Source organism: Archocentrus centrarchus, chromosome 2 (assembly GCF_007364275.1).
Source record: "Archocentrus centrarchus isolate MPI-CPG fArcCen1 chromosome 2, fArcCen1, whole genome shotgun sequence".
NCBI lineage: Eukaryota > Metazoa > Chordata > Actinopteri > Cichliformes > Cichlidae > Archocentrus > Archocentrus centrarchus.
Window position 1 is genome coordinate 6016088 of NC_044347.1, and position 21314 is coordinate 6037401.

The window sequence follows — 21314 nt, forward strand, 5'->3', positions numbered from 1 at the left end:
ACCACTCTGTGTGGGGAACATGAGAGCCAGACCAAAGCTCAGAGGTGAGATGACCATCTCTAACTGTCCATGACTCTTCTCCATGTCACAGCTCAGCACTCACATCACTGCTGCATCATTATTCACAGGAACCAACCTGAACCTGAACCTGAACCTGGACCTGAACCTGGACCTGAACCCAGCTGTGTGTCCTTAAAGAGCGACTGGTCAATGGATCGTCCTGTTAACTATAAATCAGGTGTTCCTCCTCCTGCAGAGAGGTAATGTGTGTCTAAATGTTGTTCCTGACTCAGTGTTTCTGAATAAATTCTCCATCATGTTTAATGTCAGCTCAGCTCTTTTTCACACACATTTCTGTGTTCATATGTGAAGCGGTGTGTGTTGGAGTTTGTTGCACAAACACAGCAGTCAGAGTGTAAAGAATGGATGTTGTAGGAGGTGTTTGTGTAGTGAAGAGGCTGAGTGTCTGTAGGACTGCAGCTGCTCCAGCAGGGGGCTCCTTTGAGCTGTGCTTCAAACACAGGAGACACCTTTGTGAGTCTGTATTTGATGTCCTGCTGACACGTTTGTCTTCATGAAGGTTAATGGATCATTGTTCTATCCTCACATGTCTGAGGGGCTGTAATGGTTCATACGTTGCTTCCATGTGAGCATGAAGGTTTCAAACAGTAAAAACAGTGGAGTGATTTTCAAATCAGTAACTGTCAGGCAGTCAGTGTAGGGACTTCAAATAGGTGGAACCATTTCTCTCCTTCTGGTCCTTGTAAGCATTCTGGATGCAGTTCTGAATCAGTTCTAGTTTCTATTTCTAACATTTGTAGGTAGAACAGAGAGCAGAATACTGCAGTCAGGCCTTCTAAATGTAGAAGCATGTATTAGTTCCTCTAATACGCAGAGATAGAAAAGATCACACTGATTATTTTTCAGCTAATAAACAGATTGATGGAAGGAAATGCTGAGTCTCCTAAAGACATTTCCAAAGAGTAGCAGGCATTTGTTGAAAGGAAGCAGAGCTCGAATTGATCAGTGCTACTTCCAAAGCAAATCAGTTCACACAGTGCATTCGATCTATAGTGTTTTAGTGACTCAGAGGAAGTTGTTGAGAACTGGGAGCTCAGCAGTGAAAGCACAGAGAGAGAGACTGTCTTACTCCAGGGCGCTTCAGCTGAAAGGAAATCTTTGTGAAGGAGTTGGTGAGAGCTGTTAGGACTAAACCACAGTGAGCTGAAAGCTGTGAACAGCTGCAGACTGAGCTGTAGATTCTCAGTGGGATCACTGAGGGCTAGTAAAGCTTTGCTGCTACAGGGAGTCATCTGCTTCACTCTTCATCCAAACATCACTTCATGGACTTTGAGCTTGTGTTGGTCCCTGTGTGGATGAGAGCTAATTCTTCATGATTCCTTCACAGAGTGGATCAGGAGAGCTCAGAGGTTCCCAGTGGTCAGTCTGCCCAGCAGCATCAAACACAGCTGGACTCCATATTTATGGTTTGTACATGTACAACAACTACTGTTACATCTGTTCTTTCAGTCATCTCCATGCTGCACTTTGTACACCAGTGGATTGCACTGCTCAACATTGTTACCAAAGATGTCACAGAGAAAATGTGCTTTTTCTTCTGGATTTTGATCTCTGTCTATAGATGCTCCACAACCATTTTTATTGAACCATGTAGAGCAGCAACAGAGGAAATGCAGAGGAAGTGATCAGAACATTTTGTGTGGATGTCATTATCTTGTTATTACTGAGCAAGTATCTCTATGCTGTCAGCTGGAGCACCACAGTCATATTCATGTGTAATATGTGAGATTTAATTGCTCATTAATTGAAGGTTCCAGACCACTTTAACTCCTGCTTGTACAATATTTTAATATGCTTAAAAATATAAACATGTGTGTTTGCCCAAAAAAACTCAAATATGGGTCCATACAAGGGCGTAGGAAGGAGTTTACTATTGGGGGGACACATATCGGAAACCTGACAGATCCGTAAATACTCGGAGCAAAGCATTAAAAATGCTATTTGATCTTTTACAGTTCACCCACAGCTACCCAGGAAACAAAATACAGGGAAATGTGACTGTTGTGTAGAAGATAAGACAGCCCAGCAGAAGTGTGGCCATACTATAGATACACTGCAGGCTTACAATGGGCCCCACTGTGAGCCACTCTCTGCTTAGTGTGACCACAGTCAATCCACACTATGGGCTGCCCCACTGTCAAATTCAAGGTCAGATTAGAGGTCACAGGTCAAACAGAGATAATATCACAAGAACTGAAAGTTTTAGTGGTTTCAATGAAGAAAGTTTTTTTTCCGATACTTTATTTACAACTTTTCATTTAACAAAAACATAACTTCTCAATGAGTGCAATGAAAAAAGAAATATAACACATTAAGTTTTAAAAAAAAGAAAAAACATACAAACACGGTATTAGTGGTATTAGTGGACGTGTCCTTAAGACCTGCGCTGACCAGCTGGCACCTGTGTTTACACTGATATTCAACCTCTCACTGAAACTGTGTTTGATTCCCACCTGCTTTAAAAAGTCCATCATAGTCCCTGTCCCAAAGAAACCACACCCCAGCAGCCCCAATGACTTCAGGCCCATAGCACTCACCTCTGTGGTGATGAAGTGTTTTGAGAGACTCATCAAGACATTCATCACCTCCTCACTGCCCACCACCCTCGACCCACTACAGTTTGCATACCGGCCAGACAGATCCACAGATGACGCCATATCCTTCCTCCTCCACAAGACCCTTTCACACATAGACACTGGTAAGGGGAACTATGTGAGAGTGCTGTTTGTAGATTACAGCTCAGCATTCAACACCATAGTTCCCTCCAGGCTGGTCTCTAAGCTGCTGGACCTGGGCCTGGGCCCATCCCTGTGCAGGTGGGTTCACAGCTTCCTGACCAGCAGACCACAGGTGGTACGAGTGGGTCACCTCACCTCATCCTCCCTCACCCTCAACACTGGATCCCCCCAAGGCTGTGTGCTCAGCCCTCTGCTGTACTCACTGTACACCCATGACTGCGAGGCCACGTCAGAGTCCAACGTCATCATCAAGTTTGCTGACGACACTGCTGTTGTGGGACTAATCTCTCACAATGAGGAGACACCCTACAGGAGAGAGGTCTCCCGCCTGGAGAACTGGTGCCAGGAGAACCACCTCCTGCTCAACGTCAGCAAAACAAAGGAACTGATCGTGGACTTCAGCAGGAAGCAGCAGAGGGACTACCATCCACTTGTCATCAGTGGTGCTGAGGTGGAAAGAGTGGACACTTTCAAATACCTGGGAGTGACCATCTCACAGGACCTGTCCTGGACTCATCACATAAACATCACTGTGAAGAAGGCCAGACAGCGTCTCTACCTCCTCAGGCGGCTGAGAGACTTCAAGCTCCCACTCAAGGTGCTCAGGAACTTTTACACCTGCACCATCGAGAGCATCATGCGTGGGAGCATCACCACCTGGATGGGAAACTGCACCAAGCAGGACTTCATGGCCCTAAAAAGGGTGGTTCGTTCAGCTGAACGGACCATCAGAACCACCCTCCCCAACCTGCAGGACATTTACACCAAGCAGTGCAGGCTGAGGGCCATGAAGATCCTAAAACAGCCCAGCCACCCCGGACACTCTCTCTTCTCCCTGCTCCCATCAGGCCGGCGTTACCGCTGCCTGAGGGCTAAGACTGAAAGGTTGAAGAAGAGTTTTTACCCACAAGCCATCTGTCTGCTCAACTCTGAGCCCTAACTGGACCATTATTGCACAATGTAAATATTATAATTTATAATCTATAATTCCACGTAAAAGTGTGTATAGTGTATAGTATATAGAGTATAGTGTATAGTGTGAATTACTTATTTTACTGTGCATGTGACGAATAAACACTATCTTATCTTATCTTATCTTATCTTATCTTATCTTATCTAACAATACAAACAGGAAAAAAAGGAAAAGCCAAACCGAAAAAAAGCAAAAAAAAAAAAAAGCTGTCAGCACATGTAATCAAATGATAAACTGTATGATAAACATACAACATCAGTAGCAGGAACTGCTATAGATTTGAGCCCCTACATATTGCTGATTATACCACATTGTATCAGAAAATGTCTCCAAGTTTTATCAAATCTCCCAGATGTGTTATTATAATCCATTTGCAGCTTTTTCATTTGTAGAATGGACACCATCTCCTTAAGCCAGGATGTGAAGCAGGGTGCATTAGCAGACTTCCAGTTTAAGAGGATGAGTTTTTTAGCAACCACCATTCCTAGTTGTAGAGCTCTCTGGGTGTCAAAACATTTGATATCCTATGAGTTTTGTATCCCCACACAAAAGGTAATATTAAAGAGTCAAGCTTCTTAAAAAAGGATGATTTAATATATGTGGGCAAGTTTTGAAAGAGATACAGAAACCTCAGCAGACTTACCATTCTAATAGGATTAACTGGTCCAATCATTGACAATGGTAATGTTCTCCAGAACTCAAGATCTGATTTTAGTTTTTCTAACAATTCCACAGAATTAAGATTAAAGAGCTGATTTGGATTCTTGGTCAATTTCAGGCCCAAATATGTGAAAAACTCATTGACTACTTTTAAAGGGTACGTTTTAAAGGAATTCCTCAGGTAGGTTGTCTGTTAAGGCCATAAATTCGCTTTTTCCCCAATTTATAGTATACCGGAGATATTACTAAACAGATTGACATACTCTAGGAGGCTTGGAACTGAGACTTTGGGATCAGCAAGACATACCAAAAGGTCATCCGCGTAAAAGGGTGACACATATCTGTGTGCCGCCCACTTCAATACCTTTGATGTCTGGGTGTTCCCTAATGCCTGTCGCTAGAGGTTCCAATGCTGTGTCAAAAAGCAAAGGAGACAATGGGTCCCCCTGCTGCACCCCACATCCCTAATCAAATGGTTGTGATCTGTCCCCATTTGTGAGGATATATGATTTTGGATTGGTGTAGAATATTTCTATCCATTTAATAAATGTATTACCGAATCCAAATTTTTAAAGTGTTGTTATTAGGTATGGCTACTCAATCATGTCAAATGCCTTATGGGCATCTAGGGACAATATGGCAGTGCTATCCCCTTTTTGTTTGTTGGCATACAAAATATTTCGAATTTTACGAACATTGCAAAAGGAATATCTATCAGGAATAAACCCTGTTTGATCGGGATGTATAATATCTGCAATGTAATTACTCAGCCGGTTAGCCAATACTTTTGAGATTATTTTAAGATCACAGTTTAATAAGGGAATGGGCCTGTAGTTACCTGGGTCCATTTCATCTTTTCCTTTTTTAAGTAGGACACAAATATTAGCCTCATTGAGAGAAGGGGAAAGCATTTTATTTTTGAAGGTGTTTTTTGGAAGGTATTTTTGAAGGTGATCATTCTTAGCAGTAAAGGTACGAGGCTACCATGAAAGGTCTTGTAAAATTCAGAACAAAACCCATCCGGCCTGGCCGTCTTTCTCGAGGAAAGACTTCTGATAGCTTCTTGCAGCTCAGACAATGTAATATCAGAGTCCAGCTCATCCCTAGAAATTGTATCTAATTGTGGGATGGGCAGTGAATCAAAAAACTTATCAAGAGCTTCCTCTGTGGCTATAAATTTAGAAGCGTAAGTTTCTGAATAAAAGTCACTAAATCATTTATTAATTTCTTTCAAGTCGGTAAGTATTTGACCCGATTTGGATTTGATCTTATAAATAGATTGCTTTGTCTGCTCGCCCCTTAATTGTCCTGATAACAATTTGTCTTGTTTGTCTCCAAGTTCAAAGTTTTTTGTTTAAGTTTAAGGAGTGCATTACAAATTTGTTGTCCTAAAATAGAATTGTACTCATATTTAAGTTTTAAAATAGCATTGTAGTCTGCTTGAAGTAGAGTATTCTTATAAACATCCTCTGCCACTAATAATTCCTTTTCAATTTCTACTAATCTACTACGTCTCACCTTTTTTAATGATGACTCATATGAAATAGTTTGTCCTCTAATGTACGCCTTCAGAGTTTCCCAAAGTGTTGAGTCGTTGACCTCCTTGTTGTCGTTAGTCTCCAAAAAATGAGAAATTTGCATTGTAATGCATTTAATAAAGGCTTTGTCGGTAAGTAAATGTGGGTTAAAACGCCAACTGTATGTTTGTTTTGGGAAAGACAAACTAAGGCAGACGATAACCGGACTGTGAACTGAGATTACTATATTGTTATATTTAGTGTTGGTATCATTAGAAATTAATATGGAGTCTAAGAGGAAATAGTCAGTCCATGTATATGATTTATGTACATGACAGTAAAAAGAATAGTCGCGATCGGATGGTCTACTATACCCTTTGACTTCATGAGATTATTGATAGCTTGGACAGCAAAAATATTAGAAGGAGGAGTAGGTGAAAGCCTATCGAGATATGGGTCAAGATAACAGTTGAAATCCCCACCTACCACTATGTAATGTGACAGATCATCTGTTAGTAAGTCAGTTCCTCTTCCTGCTCTTGACGGAGACGGTCGCATTCTATCTCTCTCTCTCCCTGCCCTCCCTATCTTTCCTGCTTGCTGCTTGCTGTGAGAGCGTCTCTTACACACTGTCCGAATAAGAATAAGATTGAGAGCAACATGGATTTGGCAACCTGGGCCCTCAACACCACTGATTTAATTTTTTCCACTATGAGATCGGGGAAAGGGGAGCCTGCGTGTCCGAGTGGAACAGACCCGGTTGGATACGTCATCGATTCTTGGAGCTCGTGGAGACCTGTGTGCTTCTCAGCCCTCGAGGTTGAAGACGTGGAAGACGTCTACATATTCGGCTATTTGGTAGCGGTATCTTTTCTGTTTGGGCTTGGAGGATACCTGATTTACCGGGAAATCAAGAAAATCTGGGCGGCAGTTCGAAATCTGCAGAGGCTGCCAACCCAGGTGGAGGGGCTGTGCAGGCCGTACAAACTCAGACACAAAGCCTGTTGGGCCTGAGCCGTAAAGTTGGTGAGTAGCCCAGCTGAGAATGTGTTCACAGGGGAGAGGGGTTCGACCTGGAGATAAGGTTCGGTTCTGCACGGTGAGGATGGTAATTAATGAATTTGGAATATTGGATTACTGAACGGGTTCCCCAGTGAGACTGAAGGAAAAAAAACAAGCAGCCTGTTCTGAAACAACATCTGCATTATCAGGAATTCAGCTGGCAATCATATCTCTCCAGGCCTATGTGTGACGGTCGCTCTCCCCCTTCAGCCCTCTCTGTGATTTGTGAAGCTGGATCTGGTGTACTATCACTATCAGCGAACTGTTTTGGCTAGGAGCTGGCATCTGGGCTCCACAATGCCCTCACCCTCTCGTCTCCGTCTGCATCCCCTCCTGCCCTGACTTTACCTACCATATTGCTATTGTAGGATACATTTTAGGGGTCTCCATGATCCTTTTTGACTGCAAATTAAAACCCAATTAAAACCATAGTTACCAACAAATCACAGTGTTGAGCAGGTTCCAATGCAGGCAGTTTATTAGACATCTTAGTAGCATACAAATAGTTAAAAAGACAGACAGTAGCATATGAAGACTGAGTTACACACACAGAGAAACAGAAAGGAAGAAAGAACCTGTTGATCATGCCCCGGCTTCCTCATCACTCCCTCCGACCGAGGAGAGCCCGTGCAGGGATTAAGTATAACTGTCCAAATGATCCATGGCGATGAGCAAGCTCTGTTGCAAAAAGTTACTAGTACTTAGAAATATACAAACACAAAAAACAAAGGACAAAAAGCAAAAAGTAAAAGCAAGAAGCCCTCCTGGGAGGTTGTGCCTTAGTAGTTGCTGGAAAAACGGACAGCACGGACAAAGACAGTCGCTACATCTTCTCTTCTCTCCCTTCTCCTCTTCTAACTGTGGTATTTATACTCTTTCCCTTTCTTTGTCTACGATTTGTGCTGAGTCTGCACTTTGCAAACTTTCATTAGAAACTGCCATTAATTCTACTGTCAAAGGCACAAACATCCCGGAGCATTTTCAATACATCAACAAGACAGTAAGAAAAATTCATCATAGTAATTGTCAGCCACCTCCTCCTTGAGGCCATCCTAAGGCACTCTTGGAGAAGGATTTACAACCCCTCACACATATGCTTGACCAGATATGAGGGAGAATAAGCAGATATGAAGGAGAAAGTGAGGCCCATTTTGCTCCCGGACCTGTTGCATGGACAGCTTTATACTTTCTTGATTTGCATTTCCAAAGTTTTTGGCCGTGCTACACAAGCAAGTTAGCCTTCGGCTAGATTCACTGGACAGAATTATCCCTATATCCAGTATAAATCAAAAAATGGGCAAACAGGATGACTGGTGTCCTGTATACGAACCCAAAATCGGGCAGTTTTATGAGTTGAGACCCCTTAGCATGAATTTAATGAGCAACAGGTTCATCACGGGGCTAGGGCAGAAGATGAGTATGCTCTGAGGATGGTCTGAGAGTGCCTGCTGGGTGACAGCAGACTATTAGGGAGGGGTAGCAGAGCTTCTAGGGCCCTGAACACAAATAAGAGCAACTCAAACAGGCCTCAAATCTTCCTACTACACAATATGCATTTATTACATTGTGGAAAGCAGTTTAGCTGCAAATAAACAGAAGTAGGAATAATAACTTTAAATGTCAGTATGGTTGATAAAAATAAATCCTAACACTATCCTGGCTTTAATGTGCAAATATGCTTTTGCTGAGGTGTTTTTTGGAACCTTGTACAGTGTTCATAATGAATACAGTATGAGATGATTTTTTTGAACGTACCTATCCCAGTGTATCTCTTTTTGTTCTTCTGCTAAAGGTAGCGCTGCGAGTCAGCTGCATGTCCTCAGGACACCTGTCCCCCCTGTTGTTTCTGTTTTTTGTATTTCTTGGATGGGTGTTCTGGAACACGAATTTCGTTATATGTTTTCATTATATGTTTACATTTATATGACAATAAAGCTTTCCTGATTCTTGATTCTTGATTCTTGATCACCTTACGAAAAAAGGCAGGATCATCTATGTTTGGCCCATAGATGTTTAGAAATATAATGGGAAGAGAGTTAATGTGTCCTCTTACAATAAGAAACCTGCGATTAGGATCAGTTATTGATGAGTGAAAATGAAAGGGCACAGATTATCGAGACACAATGGCCACAACCCTTGCTTTGGACGTGAAAGGTGAGTGATACGCCTGACACGTCCAATTTGTCCTGAATTTCTTATGCTGGATGGCAGTAATGTGTGTTTCTTGCAGGATAATGATGTCGGCCTTTAGTGATTTTAAATGTGAAAAAACTTTGCCACGTTTAATTGGGTGACCAAAGCCAGGAACATTCCAGGAGACCAAAGATAGAGAATCTAAGACCTTACTCATCTGTGACATTTTAGCCAAAGCCAGAGATTAAACAGTACATAGACAGGGGCAGTTTCATAATGACAGTTCTTAATGTTTATGATTCTTCTGTCAGCAAACACACCAAAAAACTAAAATTAAAAGGAAACCTAATAACTGTGAACATGACCTGTAAATTATGCTTCCCCAAATGAAGCAAAGGTCCCCACATTCTTACTTTGGGTCGCGGGCTGTAAAAGGGGAAAAAAGAAAGAAAAACAACTACTTGGGAGCCCCTCACTGGCGTATAATACAAAAGCAATACAAAGACCGTGATAGAAGTATTTAAGTTTTACCAGTTTTAAATCTCCTACATTGTATGCTGACAAAGATTAGGTTTAAAATTCTTGGTCTACGAAGATTTTTGCTTCAGCTGCACTGCTGAATGGTTTTCCTTGTCCTTGGTAGTGTAGTTGAAGTTTAGCTGGGAAGCGTAGGGAATGCCGAATCTCCTTGTCTCTGAGCGCCTGCAGTACTTCGCAAAAACTCTGTAGTTGCTCCAAGATCTCCGCAGTGTAGTCAGGGTAAAAATACAGATCCACTGACCTCCATACTCCAATTTGCGTTGTTTTCCAAGCTTCAAAATCTTCTCCTTTTCTTGTGGGCAATGCACTCGCGCGATGATCGTGCGGAGTCTGGAGCCTTCGGGCGGTTCAGGTTGGCTAACAGAGACTGGAAGGTTTGTTCGAAGTTCATTCTCCTCCTAAACTAGTGGTACTTCTGGAGCATTTATGTTAACCAGGTTGTGATTAGCTGTAGCTTCAGCTAGCGGCCGAGTGGCTCCCTTTCCACTTCTTGTTACTTGGCCAGACATGGTCTCATTTTACTTTATGCAGGTCGGATGAGGACGGAATAAAAGACTCTTAGAACATGGTCTCAGGTAGAGTGGAGTCAAAAAGAGTGAAAATTTGTGCCAGGAGGAGCACCACAAAAAACACATCTACACGGCAGCCATCTTGCCCTCAAGTTTTGATTTATGTAAAACAGACCTTGAAGCATATCATGGAAACTAGAACCAACCAACAACTAAGCATCATTTTTAATCTCAGTGGCCTAAAATGAGTGAAGTTTGACTGCATTTATTTTAGAAACATCTTTGCTGTAGACCAGTAGATTCTCATTGTGATCTGATGTTTGGCTCTATGATTCAGTCTGATTGGGTCGTTCATATAGTATTCTGTTCCAGCTGCTGGAGGACAACATCATCACTTTTGTGAAGAATGAGCTGAAGAAGATTGAGAAGGTTCTGAGTCCAGATTACCCAGAATGCTTAGAGAGTCATGGGGAGGGTGACGCAGTCTTGGAGGTTGAGGATGAAGAGCAGAAGAGAAGTAGAGAGGCTTTTGTGAAGATCACACTGCACTTCCTGAGGAGAATGAAGCAGGAGGAGCTGGCTGACCGTCTGCAGAGCAGTAAGAGGATTTCTCTGAAGGTTTAAGCTGCTGCAAAAATAAAATATTTACTAATGTCTCAAGAGATGGACCAACATGTTGGCCTACTTAATATATAATAATTAATTTTAATAGCTCATTATTGTATTTTCAGAATACATTGCTCTACTCTGTCGACAAGAACTTAAATCTGCTCTGAAGAAGAAGTTCCAGTGTGTGTTTGAGGGCATCGCTAAAGCAGGAAACCCAGCCCTTCTGAATCAGATCTACACAGAGCTCTACATCACAGAGGGAGGGACTGCAGAGGTCAATGATGAACATGAGGTCAGACAGATTGAAACAGCATCCAGGAAACCAGACAGACCAGAAACAACAATCAGACAAGAAGACATCTTTAAAGGCTCACCTGGAAGACATGAACCAATCAGAACAGTGCTGACAAAGGGAGTGGCTGGCATTGGGAAAACAGTCTTAACACAGAAGTTCACTCTGGACTGGGCTGAAGACAAAGCCAACCAGGACATTCAGTTCATGTTTCCATTCACTTTCAGAGAGCTGAATGTGCTGAAAGAGAAAAAGTTCAGCTTGGTGGAACTTGTTCATCACTTCTTTACTGAAACCAAAGAAGCAGGAATCTGCAGCTTTGAAGACTTCCAGGTTGTGTTCATCTTTGATGGTCTGGATGAGTGTCGACTTCCTCTGGACTTCCACAACACTGAGATCCTGGCTGATGTTACAGAGTCCACCTCAGTGGATGTGCTGCTGACAAACCTCATCAGGGGGAACCTGCTTCCCTCTGCTCGCCTGTGGATAACAACACGACCTGCAGCAGCCAATCAGATCCCTCCTTGGTGTGTTGACATGGTGACAGAGGTCAGAGGGTTCACTGACCCACAGAAGGAGGAGTACTTCAGGAAGAGATTCAGAGATGAGGAGCAGGCCAGGAGGATCATCTCCCACATCAAGACATCACGAAGCCTCCACATCATGTGCCACATCCCAGTCTTCTGCTGGATCACTGCTACAGTTCTGGAGGATGTGCTGATAACCAGAGAGAGAGGAGAGCTGCCCAAGACCCTGACTGAGATGTACATCCACTTCCTGGTGGTTCAGGCCAAAGTGAACAAGGTCAAGTATGATGGAGGAGCTGAGACAGATCCACACTGGAGTCCAGAGAGCAGGAAGATGATTGAGTCTCTGGGAAAACTGGCTTTTGATCAGCTGCAGAAAGGAAACCTGATCTTCTATGAATCAGACCTGACAGAGTGTGGCATCAATATCAGAGCAGCCTCAGTGTACTCAGGAGTGTTCACACAGATCTTTATAGAGGAGAGAGGGCTGTACCAGGACAAGGTGTTCTGCTTCATCCATCTGAGTGTTCAGGAGTTTCTGGCTGCTCTTCATGTCCATCTGACCTTCATCAACTCTGGAGTCAATCTGCTGGAAGAACAACAATCAACCTCCATATGGTCTACATTTTTCAAAAAGTCTAAATTACAATCTTTGCACCAGAGTGCTGTGAACAAGGCCTTACAGAGTCCAAATGGACACCTGGACTTGTTCCTCCGCTTTCTCCTGGGTCTTTCACTGCAGACCAATCAGACTCTCCTACGAGGTCTGCTGACACAGACAGGAAGTAGCTCACAGACCAATCAGGAAACAGTCCAGTACATCAAGAAGAAGCTCAGTGAGAATCTGTCTGCAGAGAAAAGCATCAACCTGTTCCACTGTCTGAATGAACTGAATGATCGTTCTCTAGTAAAGGAGATCCAACAGTCCCTGAGATCAGGACGTCTCTCCACAGATAAACTGTCTCCTGCTCAGTGGTCAGCTCTGGTCTTCATCTTACTGTCATCAGAAGAAGATCTGGATGTGTTTGACCTGAAGAAATACTCTGCTTCAGAGGAGGCTCTGCTGAGGCTGCTGCCAGCGGTCAAAGCCTCCAACAAAGTTCGGTACGTTATCATGAAGCTTTCATGACTTAAATACACTTTGTAGGAAATAACTTATTTTTTTTCTTCTCATTATCCATGCAGTGGTTTGAAAACTTATTTATTTCTTAGTTATTTTCCATATTTGTCACACTTGAATAGTTTCAGATAATCAAATTTTAATAATTTAACCACTGTAAATATTACACATGTAATTTTTTGATAATTGAGTTCATTCATTGAAGGAATTTTAATTACTAAAAATTTTTTTGTCCCTTTAATTGTTTAAATCATTATTTTTAATATAAATCCCAGCTCGCCTTGCGGGCAGTCTTTGTCCTCTGAGCTCAGGTCCTCTACCAGAGGTCTGGGAGCTTGAGGGTCCTGCGCAGTATCTTAGCTGTTCCCAAGACTGCGTTCGTCTGGACAGAGATTTCATTTGTTGTTCCTGAATCTGTTGGAGCCATTCTCCCAGTTTAGGGGTCACTGCTCCGAGTGTTAAGATTACCACGGGGACCACTGTTACCTTCACCTTCCATGTCCATTCTAGCTCTTCTCTGAGCCCTTGGTTTGGTTTTGAGCTTCTCCTGTTCACTTGCCTCTCTTGGTATTGCGACATCTATCACAATGTCTTTTTTCCTCTGTTTGTCCACCACTGCTGTGTCCGGTTGGTTAGCCATCACAAGTTTGTCTGTCAGTATCTGGAAGTCCCACACGATCTTAGCTCTGTTATTCTCGACCACTGTTCCCTCCCCAACACAGCAGAGTTTTCACCAACAGGAATCCCTGGAGATAAGACAAAGGAACATATGTGGGTGCACAGTTACATTAAGCATTGATTTAAAAAAACAAAAAATAAAACAGTCCAACAGTCAGAAATATGCTCCTCCTATTTTCTCTCATATCTGATGAGAACTGTGATGGATCAGTGTCACTCCACACACACACACACACACACACAAAGTATGGATGCTCAAGTGTTGGTTATCTGTGGATGATGCAAAACTGTAGCAAAGCAGATTTAATTGATTATGACTCTCAGAATAATGATAATGTCAATTTAATGCATTAATGGGGAAATTAGATTAAAAGATTGGTGAGCTATTGCCCGTCACTTTGACTATTGTTGACACCATCGTCCATCAGCACAACCCTACACTATATGTTATATCTCTTCAGGCTGAGCAGCTGTAACCTGTCAGAGAGAAGCTGGGAAGCTCTGTCCTCCTCTCTTCAACTAGAAGACTGCGAGCTGACAGAGCTAGACCTGAGTAACAACAACCTGCAGGACTCAGGTTTGAAGCTGCTGCTTGCTGGATTGGAGAGTCCCCGCTGTAAACTGGAGACACTCAGGTCAGATCATGTGGTTTGTGATTTGATGTGAGATCTGTGTTAGGGCATGTTTTTTGTTTTTTTGTTTCGTTTTTTTGTGAAGGAATAAACCTGCAACACTTTAATAAAAAAAAAATTAAGACATTTAATATATCAAAGAATCAGGAGAAATCACATGCACATGTGGCCAATCTTGTTCAGAGGGACACAGGCCTTCCCAGCCAGCTGCCTGTCCTCCCTCCCCAGAAGAGCGCCTCTCAAAGCTAAACATAACAGTTTTATACTACAAGCGTTATCAATTCAAAAACAGATGGAGAGAGCCGTGGTTTAGACTTGGCCTTCTCAGATCGGTTCGTCCAGTAGTTGGTTCTGGCTTTATGGCACAAGCTTCTCCAATTAGCAATAAGAGCTCTGTAAAAGAAACACACACCTTCCCCTCTCACATGTTCCTAATCATGACTCGGCAGTTTTATTCTCCTTAGCACCAGAGTACGATGACCTACACACACCCTTCCCTCCTTAGACACAGATGTTCATGTTTTGGCAAAACCTTTGAGGATAAGATAAACATATTCTTATCTGAGATGGAGAAGGTCATAAATAAGATAAACATATCTCCCAAAAGGCCTGAAGTTAGTCTGCCACCATCTATCTGTCACTCACTAATGTATTATTTAATTGTCTATTATTTGGTTCAGCCACTATTTATTAATGAATTTACTGAAGTTTATTTTTAGATATTTGTCATTTTATTCATTGGGTAAAAAATAAAACCCCAACATCTGTTTACCAAATACTTGCTGCACTTAATTGATATCCTGACATGTTCTTACTTGTAAATCTCTTTCTGTGAACAAGTGCAAAGCTTCCAGTTTTCTTGCAGTTAACAGCTGCTTACAAGCAGTGACGTTTATATTTGCATGTGCCAGTAACTGAGAAAATGACAGAAATGAACACATAAATAACTCAGGGGCAACTGGATGGTGTGGGGGGTCTGACAAAGATATGCAAATTAAAATTCAAAAAGAGGAACTCACTTCAGGCACAAACTACCAAGAAAAAACACTGGTTGGTAGATCTGTCATGAAAATGATCCAAAACAACAACATCTGTTGTGTATGTTTAATAAACCTTTATCAGCATTTCTGCAGTTATTTTAGGATTCATATTCATGTGACTGGTGTTAATTTTACTGTCCTATTATAGGTTAAATTGTAATAATATGAATTATATGGGGAAAACAAACATCTGAGAGGAACCTGTGTATTCAGACTCAGAGCTTTAGCTGTGAAGCAGACCTCTAATGTGCTCCTCCTCATCAAACATCATCATCATCATCATCAGTCTGTCACTCATCTGCATCATCATCCACTCTGCTTCACTCCCAGCAGCTGAAAACAGTCAGACAGCTGCAGCACAAGGTTCAGTTAGCTTTGCTCAACAATAGAAAGAAATATGCTCCAAAGAGATACTTTTACTTTCTTACTCTGAGTACATTTCACAGCCTGTACTTTTACTTGAGTAAAAGTGAAAAAGTACAAGCTACTCTGGTAGAGGTACTTCAACCTTTTCCACAGTATTTTTTAACACAAGTACTTTTTAAGAAAAGAATCTCAGTACTTTTGTAAATGCAGTGAACTTTGCTGCATTGAAGAGAATTGTGGAGTATTAATTACCTTATTTTAATATATATGCGAAACATATGATTTGGACCTGTGAATTACAGTGTGAAAAGTCAATATAAGCCATGTCTCCATACACTTATAAACTATTTCTATCCCATATTATATTGCACTTAAGCCCCTTACAAAGCTACAGTGGACAATTTGTGTGTTCACCAATGATCTGTGATATTGGAAAATTTGGTATTGAACTGTGTGGTTTCTTGATCTTGATGTTGTTTGAAGGAATTCTTGGTTACACAGTCTTTATAGAATAACATAAGGTTTATTATAAAAGACAATGTCAAAATACAGACACTCGAGACATCTGGGTGAGAAAGAAGGCCAATGATCTTCTGCACACCGAACAAAGAAACTTACAGCCTTATATATGCTTTAACATCTGGTACTCATGTTGTCACACATAGACTGGTTTCTACCAGTTTTCTTAGAGGGGCTCAGAGACCCCCAATTTTACAGCTTTCCTTTTTTTGGTAAAGTTAAACAGTGAAGATGAGCTCCCAAACTGAGAGTTCCCTTGTTGGAATTTTCTTCCACCTTTAGGAGACAACATAAATGCAGTTTCACATTCAGACACTACAACTGATACCAAGTAAACACAACACAACTTTTAAAGGAACCTTCTCTACTTTTATCATATAGAGCAGATGTCCAGCCATCAGTTTGTGCCCTGAAGCTCTGCTTACTTGTGTTATGCAGCAGGACAATGATCCAAAACATACCAGCAAGTCCACCTCTGATTGGCTAAAACAAAGTCCAGCTGAGATGCTTTGGCCTTAAACAGGCCGTTCATGCTGGAAAACCCTCCAATGTCGCTGAATTAAAACTATTCTGTAATGAAGAGTGGACCAAAATTCCTCCACAGTGATGTGAGAGACTCGTCAGAAATCACAAACACGTGATTGCTGCCAAGGGACACAACCAGTTATTTGTCAGGGTTGCTGCTGAGGCCGGCAAGGCAGAGGACCCCAATGCAGGACTCGAAGGCGAGAGCTAACTTTATACTCCAGCTTTATTAACAGAAACACAGAATGTAACAGAGCTGGTCAGGAGCCAGCAGTACATAACTAAAAAAAAAAAAACACAGTCAAACTTGGCTTGGCTAGATGTAAACATGAACTTAAGGCATAAAGACACACAGCAGGGAAACAAATGATGATGCAACCAGGAACAAAGGGAAACACAGACAATATATCCACAGAGGGACAATCAGGGAACAGGTAACAGGTGAGGAGCACAGCTGAACATAATTACAGAGATGAGATGAAGACATGAGAAACAAACAGACACAGGAACACCGACAGAACAGGAGGACATGGAAACACAGGAGGAGTGGGAATCACAACATAACTAAACAATAATCAAGAACATCTCTCAAATAACTAAAGTAAGATCTAAAAATGCAAACTGCAAACCCATCATAAAACTAGAGCAACAACAAACTAAGAAACACAACGAGGGAAATGAAACACTTCAATTACAAAAATTTGTGGTGTTGCCACAGTAAACAATATCTTCATACATACAGCAGTTTTCAGTCTTTTCATTTCTAGCTGTAAAATATCTCCACAGGATGCTGAATTATTGATGAAACAGGAGCAATGCAGTACTGAATGTAGTATCAATTCCATGACTCTAGTATTGATCTGATACCAATACCATAATGGATCTCAAATATCACTTTAGGACTGATCCACCCACTAGTAGAGCTTCAATTAAATTAAAATATAAATCAATGTTACTGAAGAAGACTAATCCTTTACTACTTGTTTTCTTATTATTGTCTTTTCAGACTGAGTCTCTGTGACATCTCAGAGAGAAGCTGTGAAACTCTGTCCTCAGTTCTCAGCTCCCAGTCCTCTAGTCTGAGAGAGCTGGACCTGAGTAACAATGACCTGAAGGACTCAGGAGTGAAAATTTTATCTTCTGGACTGGAGAATCCACACTGTAAACTGGAAACACTCAGGTCAGCATTCTTCAAATGTTCAACAGATGACTAAAATCTGGTTTCCATTAGTGTCTAACTGATGCAGGACTGTGTCTGCTGTGATTTATCAAATTATCTAAACTGTGGCAGTTTTTCTTTGCTCAAAGAATTTTATTTTTGAGTTTCTTTATTTTAAAGATTTCTTTAAATCAGTTCCTGAGCCTTGAATCTGGACTGAAATGCTTTCAGAGTTTTTCTAAACTGGCTGATGGATCTGATCAAAAAGCAAAAACATACTAAAAGTGTTGGATGTTGGTCATCATGGTGAAATCCTGTTTTCTGCAGTTTGTTCTTCTTCCTCTCTCTGTGTCTGATTCTTAATGAAGTCTTTCCTCATGTGCACCTTTAAATGATGTCAGCCTCACCAGCAGCACAGTTCAGTGGAGGATGATGTTTAGCTGCCACTTTGGTTCTGCAAAGATTTGATGGGTTGTGATCAAATTAGTTTCAGATGTTCATGTTGTCCTCACAATGAAATATAAGAACTTAAACAATCAGCAGACCTTTAATTTAGTGCCATCATCTGCTCAGACTTCTAGTTTGACCAAAACTTTCATTCAAACCAAAAAGCAGCAAAACTAATGACACTCCCATCAGCCTCAGTCCTACTTTATGTAGATTTGATCATCATTTTGACTTCACTGATTTTATCACTTGTAGACTTTAACATTTAGACTGACTTGGTTATTTTGAACTCCTGTTTCACTCATTTCATTTTCAAATGATTTGTTGCTGCAGTTTGTTGTCTGCATGCAGCTGCTCTGCTGTTCTCTAAGAGTATCTGTCATGTCTGCAGGCTGTCAGGCTGCCTGATCACAGAAGAAGGTTGTAAGTCTCTGGTCTCAGCTTTGAGCTCCAACCCCTCCCATCTGAGAGAGCTGGACCTGAGCTACAACCATCCAGGAGAGGCAGGAGTGAAGCTGCTGGAGCAGCTGAGACTGGAAACTCTCAGGTATGGAGAGGCCTGTTGCAGCCACAGACAGTGTCTGATAGAGGAGGAAGCTGTACTTCACTCTGGCCCTGTCTGATGACTTCATGCTGGATACCAGTGTTATCTGAACAGTCACACATAGAGGAACCTTTTTACTTTGCTTCTATCAGAAAGTCTGCTTGAACAGAAACAGTAGATATCTGTATGGGGGTCTCAAAGGAGAAAATCTCCATCAACAACAATGGAGCAACCAGTTCAAAGTGATCTCTGCAGAGGAACAGTCTCACATTTTTACCCTATGACCATCAATGGGATTAAGTTTCATGTGTGTGCAGAGACAGGTCCAGGACATGTTTAGCCTAGCCTAGCACCAACACTGGAAGTAGGGGGAAGCTGTTAGCCTAGCTTAGAACAAACAAGTGGAAACATGAACAGATTACTGGCTCACTCATTAACCTAACTGGCCACCTAGGAAAATGGGCTTTGCACTGCTGTGTTCAAATGTTGGACTGTTCCTTTATCAGTGTCTAACAGTGTGTGTCTGAGAGCGATGTAATGTCCATGTGTGCATGCTGAAAGAGACTGTGCTGCTCTGACCCCCCCCCTCCTTTCAGGGTGGAGCCTGCTGGAGTCCGATGGCTGATCCCAGGTCTGAGGAAGTGTAAGTGTGTTTTTAATGTGATTGATGAAAACAAAGCAGCACACATTCAACCATCTTCAAACTGTCACATCACTCATTCACATCTCTGATGTCAGGAGTCATCATCAAAGTGTCAATCAATGAACAGATGATGGATCAATAACTGCAGCTGGATTGTGTTTGTTCTCTCCATCAGATTCCTGTCAACTCACAATCGATACAAACACAGTGAACACAAAACTACAACTGTCTGACAACAACAGGAAGGTGACACATGTGAAGGAGGATCAGTCATATCCTGATCATCCAGACAGATTTGATCATTGGCCTCAGCTGCTGTGTAGTGATGGTCTGACTGGTCGCTGTTACTGGGAGGTCGAGTGGAGACGAGAGGTTGAAATATCAGTGAGTTACAGAAGAATCAGCAGGAAAGGAAACAAAGATGACTGTGTGTTTGGAGAGAATGATCAGTCTCGGAGTCTCTTCTGCTCTGATGATGGTCCTTTGGGAGTTTATTACTCTGTCTGGCACAAAAATAGAAGAACTACCATCCCCTCCTCCTCCTCTGTCTCTAACAGAGTAGCAGTGTATGTGGACTGTCCTGCTGGCACTCTGTCCTTCTACAGAGTCTCCTCTGACACTCTGATCCACCTCCACACCTTCAACACCACATTCACTGAACCTCTTTATCCTGGATTTACAGTCTGGTCTCATGGTTCCTCAGTGTCTCTGTGCTGAGTTGAGTGTAAAGAGTGTCCTCCTGTCAGAGAAACTCTGACTGTTGAACAGATAGTTCAGTCTGTACATGTCTGTCTCTTTCACTCACAAACACGTTTTCAGATTCATGGATTCAATCAGTTGATGTTTGAAACTGTTCTCAATGATTCCTTGTAAACTTCTTCCTCTTCAGTCCTTTAAAGATGGAAGCTGCCATTATTCCAGGATCCACATGTTGTTTTTCTGTCTTTTTCCACTCAAAGCTTCACAGTGAATATCAGGATGTTGTGTTTCTCTGAAGCTCAGTTCAGCTCAGATGATTCAGTTCATGTCAGCTGCAGTTCGTTTGCTGCAGATGAGACAAACTGTGATATCAGAGAGGAATCACTGAGCTGCACTGACCCAAAACATCAATTTACAAACTGCTCAGAGACGTTCACACATTATTGTCCAATGAACACAAGTTTGGTGAGCAGCCAGAGTTCATCCTGACATTTATTTTACTGCTGTTAGAATGATGAAATCACAACTAGACTTTAACTTGTCTGTGGTGGCATTTGGACAATTAAATGATCCTTTAGAAACTAGATAGAAATTTCATTATTTGACAACATTGATTTTTTAATACATTATGTGAAATTTACTTCCTGTATCACCAGCTGATGTAAATTCCTGACTATGGAGCACATGTTACACTGTTGTAACTTCATTGCATGACCTTATTGTGTTGTGTTAGTCAGATCTGGCTCAGCAGGTTTTAAATGTTTTGCTTCAGCAGAGAATCTGTACAGTACTAAAGTCAATGTGTGTAACTTGGATCAGCAATATTTGCTGAATGTGACAGTTTCAGTGATGTAGCAGGAACATCATTTCCTGTTCCTGGACTTCAGTTTTCTAGTTTGATTGTGAGTCTGTTCAGTGTCAGAATAATAAAGTGATTGTGATTAAACCGTACATCAGTGAGACTCTCCTGTTTGATCAGCAGAGAAAATCCCTCTATGTGTTCAAAATGTGCTGAACATTGACTGAAGCTCTAATAGAGACGGAGAGAGATCCTGTATCTGCTCCTTTGTGGGAGGAACAGGACGAGCACTGCCTGATATAGAAAGGACCTCCAGCAGTCACTGGTGTGAACGTCTCTGAGCAAACAATCCGAAACAGTTTCCATGAGGGTGGCCTGAGGGCCGAATGTCATCGAGTGGGCCCTGTGCTCACTGCCCGGCACCGTGAAGCCAGCTGCTGTTTTCCATAGAATTGGCAGGTCCACCACTGGTGCCCTGTGCTTTTTCCAGATGAGAGCAGGT

At 41.9% G+C, this 21314-nt stretch overlaps 1 protein-coding gene across 1 annotated transcript; it reads left to right on the top strand.

Moving 5' to 3' along the window:
- LOC115796264 (protein NLRC3-like) lies at positions 1-20031 on the top strand. The gene is made up of 10 exons (XM_030752592.1): positions 1-44; positions 129-260; positions 1409-1487; positions 10586-10811; positions 10945-12745; positions 13901-14074; positions 17528-17701; positions 18519-18674; positions 19268-19314; positions 19490-20031. Exons 2-10 carry the CDS (start codon positions 211-213, stop codon positions 20029-20031), a joined length of 3249 nt encoding a protein of 1082 aa, XP_030608452.1. The 5' UTR covers positions 1-44; positions 129-210.
- Positions 20032-21314: the final 1283 nt, after the last annotated feature.